Raw genomic sequence first — 6,234 nt, forward strand, 5'->3', positions numbered from 1 at the left:
GCATTGTTAAGAAAAATTCCTGTTTATGAAGCTCCAATTATTTGCACGGTTATATCTTTAAAGAAGAAATACAATATTAATCAATTCGTTCAACACAAAAAATCAATACCTATTTCCAGTACGCTTTCATCGGTTTCAATTGCAACAGATGTATTCGACTTTGGAACATCACCGCTGTTTCTGCTTTGCCTTTCCTTTTTGTTGCTAGTTTCATTATTAGTAGAACGAACTTTTCCTGAGGGTGGTTTATCTGGTTTTATGAAAAACAAAGCATAGACTCGATCATAAATATAAACTTGATGCAGTATTATATATGGAATAGTTTGACATACATAGATGTCAAAACTGCTACGGATCAATGCACAGATGTTTATTTTCATGTATATGATAATGAACGTTGCAATCACTTTCCTATTCATACGCCTAATGAATTGACCACTGTTCTAACTAAACAGTTTAACAAACAATAACTGCCGGTTTCACAAAGTATAATTGTCTTTTACAATTGGATTCGCTATTAAGATGCTGTTCAATTATTTATTGCACATTTGCCAATGTTTTTTTTAAAATTTATTTATTACAATTATCATTAATGCACGAACAAAGAAAGAGTTAAACAATGTAACGTATTTTTACTAAAATACCTTGTTTAGCCACAGGTTTCACTACTTCATCTACGGTGTGATAGTCGTTGGAATAATCCGAATGAAGTTCACTGTCTGCCTTTCGTCTGTGCAAACCATTCAAACTTACGTTTGTATTTTAAATAAATGTTATATTAACAGATTGCTACAACAAATAGGCTATATAGTGTGTTCACAACGCGTCGCTTAAGAACATACAGGCAGTTTCGAACCAAAACATTAATAAACTCTACAACACGCATCTTAATGCGTGAAATTATACATAGTGTACATCGGAATTATTAAAAGTATACAGATCAATGACAAATGAACAATACCTCAGTTTTAGAAAGACAACAATAAAGACTATCAAAATGATGAGTGACACGCCCACTCCTGCTGCACCGGCAATGATAGCTACAGGTGGGTCACTGGTGTTTTCGTCTCCACGAGTTACATTCACATCTGCGCAATACATAAACTTCATGGAGGTGTGGTTTTGCCGCACAAAACACTATTGAAAGGAACTTAAACAACACTATTGAAAGGAACTTAAACATCATGATCAATGCATATATTTGTATGTATTCTTTAATTTATTCGTAAATGTTTTATTAACTGAATTTGAACAAAAGCAATGTTCATAAATAGATACTGTTCGTCAGTTTTAGAATGAAAGTGTTGTTTTCTAATAAAAGATAAATAAATTCATATTCTGAAGCTCGTTTGGCGTAGAACCAATTTACCAAATACCAACACGTTTTATGAACTATAACAAGAAGTCGTGTACTTACCACATTTGTGCCCTGTGAATCCGTTTACGCAACCTTTGGTACACGCACCACTGTCTCGATAGCATTCGTTTTCAACACAACCTTCGCTACAATTTTGGGAACATTTCATGCCGAATACTTTTGAAGTCAGGCATTCACCACATCCACCGTTTGTTTGATTGCATATGTTGTTCTTACAATTGGAACTGCATGAAACATTGCACCACCCACTGTATAAAGTATTGTTTATACATTTGTGGCATTGTCCTGAACGTATGTCACACGTAAAGTTGTTGCATGTATTAGGGCATGGGTCTTGACAAATTTGACCGTACTTTCCCCTCTTGCATTGTGTGCAATACGTGCCGTTCAAACACGTGTTACACATAACAGGACACGTGCTGGAACATATTCGATCATGATAACCTGGAACACATTTTAAACACTCCCCACTGAGCATATCGCATTGGCCATCGCAGTTGGCAGGACAACTTTTATCGCAATAGTCTCCATAGTATCCCACACCACATTGAGAACATTTCCATGCAGCATCGCAATTCCCAATGCAATTGGAATGACAGCTGTCATTACAATATTTACCAGACTGACCCGACGGGCAGCTCACACATTGACCGTTATATGGATCGCAATTTTTTGAACATTGCGAAGGGCATTTATGTTCACATACTTTTCCATAATATCCCGATATACAGCCGTAGCATTTATCTTTTATACTGTCACATGCTACACAGTTGGCGGGACATGATTTGCAATTCCCACCGGTTATGATATGACATGTGCCATTACAGTCAGGTGTACAGTACAATTGACAAAATTGGCCGTATCTTCCAGGTGGGCATGCTAAACACGCTGTATCATCACAGTCTAGACATCCAGTGAAACACTTAAATCGACATGCATCACCAAAGTATCCGGGTTTACATCGACATGACCCATTGCCTTTATCACATACATCAGAGCAATACTCCGAACATTTCTGCGAACAATATGAGCCATAATATCCATCAATGCAAGAGCACTCTCCATCTTCAAAATCACACGTGTTGTTTTTGCATCCAATGCTACATTCATTTAAACACGAAGTACCCCATTTACCTTGCTTACACGAAAAACAACTATATTGATCGGGGCACGTCAGACAGCCAGGTATCGTACACAAAACACACGTTTGTTTGTCATACAGATAGTATCCATCCACACAGCTAGTGCATTTGTTGTTTGTACCACAGGTTAGACACGGGGTTGAACAAGTTTGTGCTAGTAAAATATAAAAATAAAAATCTTTACAATGATACAAAATATATTATAAAAACATTAATCATCACCCTTGTAAACAATATACGGAAATGCACATAATATGTCTATTTTATTGGTATTAATTAACTACGTACGGCCGTATTAAAAGTTGTAAATTAAAAGTATTATATTTGTTGGAAACGAAACAATTTACGTGTTTATATTCTGATGGTGAATTTGGTATGCATTAATGACACTTAATGAACGATACCATTTTAAATATTCTCAACTAACAGAATGTCACTACCTTCAGACAAAATACGCATAGTGGTAATTAAGACAAACGTAATATGTATCCTCCACCATAGTTCGTTCCTCAGACTTTCAAAACGACACAGAACGCTCATCTTAGACATTTTTATGTAAATAATTCTTCTAATCTAATTGTATAACGCTGTCTCCACGTACATTATTAATCCTACGACAAAACACTATTTGAATGCAATATGTTATCATTCAATCGAACGTTAATATCAAGATACGAACACATCAATAACCGTTTTGTATGTTAAATTTAAACTTTATTTTAACACACTAACTTAACGCGTGAATGGGTTTCAATAGATGCAAACATGCCAATTTACAAAGTCGATATTGTGAAAAGAGAATCGGTTTATACACGGAAGTTTTAATTTTACCACGCAGTTAAATGTTGATATTCGTTTCATCTAATCTATGTATATTACACATTAAGCTAGATATGGAATTTCAGAGAGATTGCAGATCATCATATTTTAATAAATCGAACACCAAAACACATTAACACATAACATCGACTTTATTGTAAATATTAATAGCACTACAGTCACAATAATCCACAAAAATAACAAAGGGATTTAATGAGTATCGCAGACAAGTAAAAATTTCAAATTGCAAATGAAGATTGCCTTTACACACATAAACCTACATGTTAATATGACCAAATACTGTAAAATAAATAAAAACGATATATTTGCATATTGTTTAGCAATATTATTTCAAAATTCCAACATTTCGTTGCTTTTCATTTCATTATTAACGTTAGATCAATCAAAATCGGATAATTAGGCAGATTTTTCATCGAAAACATACTTAAATAATTTTATCGGGAATATATACTTTACATTACAATGCTTTAACTCGATTCCAGTCTGAATTTATCGATTTTACTAAAATTTCATTATTTATATTCTATTTATTAGAAATATAGAGAACTCTGTCTTAGTGGTGTGCATTCTTTTGCAATGTTTGCTAAAGGTGTTATTTGATTTGTTGCATGGAACAATTACAATACACGAACAACCAGGCAATGACAACGAAAGCAAGGGTATACACCGTAACCCAGCCAGCGATCCCTACACAAAGGAGTGAAATAATATTAGAGACTGTAACACGAACATAAATTATGAAAAGTGACAATATTATCCTTGCTGTTAATTTAGCGGGCTAAATGGCCAATGGTTGCTTAATGTTGCAACACTAAACATAACTATCTTCTTCACTTGAACAAAAAGTAAAATAGTGTCTTCTGCGTACCATATATCACGTCATCTACAAAATACTCTTCTCTCATTGGCTGTTTGACGTCACATACTGATCCCATATATTCTATATGGTGACTTCACATGCTGACCTCATATATTCTATATGGTGTCAGTTAACTATATGGGCCATATTTTCGATAATACTTATTATAAAAGGACATTGTCCTTGTTAATTTGATGAGATGGAAAGTAGTTGGCGTGATATAACCGTTATAGGGTTAGTTACTGACCCGATACGGGATATACCGTATATCCCGTATCGGGTCAGAAACTAACCCTGTAACTATTTATATCAATCATTGCAAATATCTACATTATGTTATCAATTATAATATCAATTACGTAAGCATTTCCCGTAATCAAGCATATTGAACATACAGATATTTTAAATTGCAATTAATATTGTATCGGTGCGAACCTGAAACAAAATCACGAGTAAATACAATTAATGTTTTTAAACGTTTCACTTAACGTATATCTCAATACAAGTGAAAACCAGGTTCTCGAGCGTCTTTACTATATTTTTGCACCGTCTGAACACATTTGATCATATCGTAGGTTACCACTATGGAATGCAAATCCAATAACTTTTCGCAACACGTAATATGATTCGTACATCCGATCAAATGTTTAAAAACAGCAAATATGTGATCGGAATGCTAGGGCTTACATATATAATGCTTTAAAATGTGTGGCTATTATTATTAGCTGCAATGAACGACAATGTGAATAATTGACAAATAGAAAACTTATGAACTGCACAATAGTACTAGTGTTATTAGTTACTATCATTTTAATACACAAGCGGGACGCAATGTCCTTATTTCAATCAGCTTATTAAATGTTATAGTCTAAATTATAAAATTGTTAATGCATGTATACATAAACATGTTTGACAGAAGCTTTGAAGGCACGATTTAAGTGTCAAACCAATCAAATCAGTATTTTCCTTCCGTTTAAAATAAAAATAAAAATGGTAATTGACGAGAAATTCAGTCCAGAGTTATCTCTTGTGAAAATCAAGGTCATTATGATGCCAGCATTTGTTTTGTAATATTAGCTACCAGTATGACGAGTGATACAATATCACGCACGCTGTAAATGATTACCTCCTTTAATTTTAAAGTAATTAGAAAAACAAGTACTAGCCTTAAATACAAGCATGTGGGTTTAGACAGGCTTACAAATAATAGTTAGCAATGGTATACTGTGAATATGTATTGAACTACACAAAGGATTTCAAATCGGAACTATTTTTATAAACAATTGTATGCGCGCTTTACATGCAAATGACATTTTATATAAGTATAGAACATTCTGCTCGGTCTATGCTTTTATCAATTTACCGAGGCTGAGTTAACCATTTATTCGTCCACAGTGAACACAATCTTGAAGGAAACAATCAATAACCTGAAATTATACTTAATGTAAGTATCTTCATTTTAATGCGGCTAGTAAACACGTTATATTCAAATGTGAAGTTTCATATATGATGTTTTATTCGTGATAAAAAATATTGAAAATGATTTGTTTGAACCTCTATTGACTTTTATTACATTGGTGAAAGCACGTGCAAACTACGCCATATTCATTAAAGGGATCGATATAAACTTTCAAGAACTGACGATCTTCAGTATATTAGAAGAATACGTGTTCACTTCCATAATAAATGTTTACCACGGTTGATTAAGTTATGCGATTACGCTAAAAAATAAATACAACATACGGGTTATCCCCGTGTCGAAAGCGAATTAAACTTTGAGGATTAGTTAACGTACGACAGACGATCGACGAAGACCGCGACAAAGATAACTTACATACATACGGTTTCCCCTGCTATCGAAATCGAATTAAACTTCATAGATTAGTAATCGTGCGACGTTCGATCGACGAAGACGGCGGACAGAGGTCGTATAAATAAGCTTATCCCGAGCACTGTGTGATAATGCGACATCCAAAAACATATTACACAAGTGAACGTATTAAACGCACACCAAC

General features: G+C 34.0%; 1 protein-coding gene across 1 annotated transcript in view; it reads right to left on the bottom strand.

Moving 5' to 3' along the window:
- Nucleotides 1-2,148, bottom strand: part of LOC127857007 (receptor-type tyrosine-protein phosphatase T-like) — a 137,721-nt gene extending 135,573 nt beyond the window's left edge. The window contains exons 1-4 of the mRNA XM_052393262.1: nucleotides 1,418-2,148; nucleotides 962-1,088; nucleotides 645-730; nucleotides 110-250 (exon numbers count right to left, since the gene is read on the bottom strand). Of these exons, the coding sequence (XP_052249222.1) occupies nucleotides 110-250; nucleotides 645-730; nucleotides 962-1,088; nucleotides 1,418-1,856 (793 nt within the window). The 5' untranslated portion in view covers nucleotides 1,857-2,148. The remainder of the gene's footprint in view (nucleotides 1-109; nucleotides 251-644; nucleotides 731-961; nucleotides 1,089-1,417) is intronic.
- Between the last annotated feature and the right edge of the window lie 4,086 nt (nucleotides 2,149-6,234).

Source organism: Dreissena polymorpha, chromosome 14 (genome assembly GCF_020536995.1).
Source record: "Dreissena polymorpha isolate Duluth1 chromosome 14, UMN_Dpol_1.0, whole genome shotgun sequence".
Classification (NCBI taxonomy): Eukaryota; Metazoa; Mollusca; class Bivalvia; order Myida; family Dreissenidae; genus Dreissena; species Dreissena polymorpha.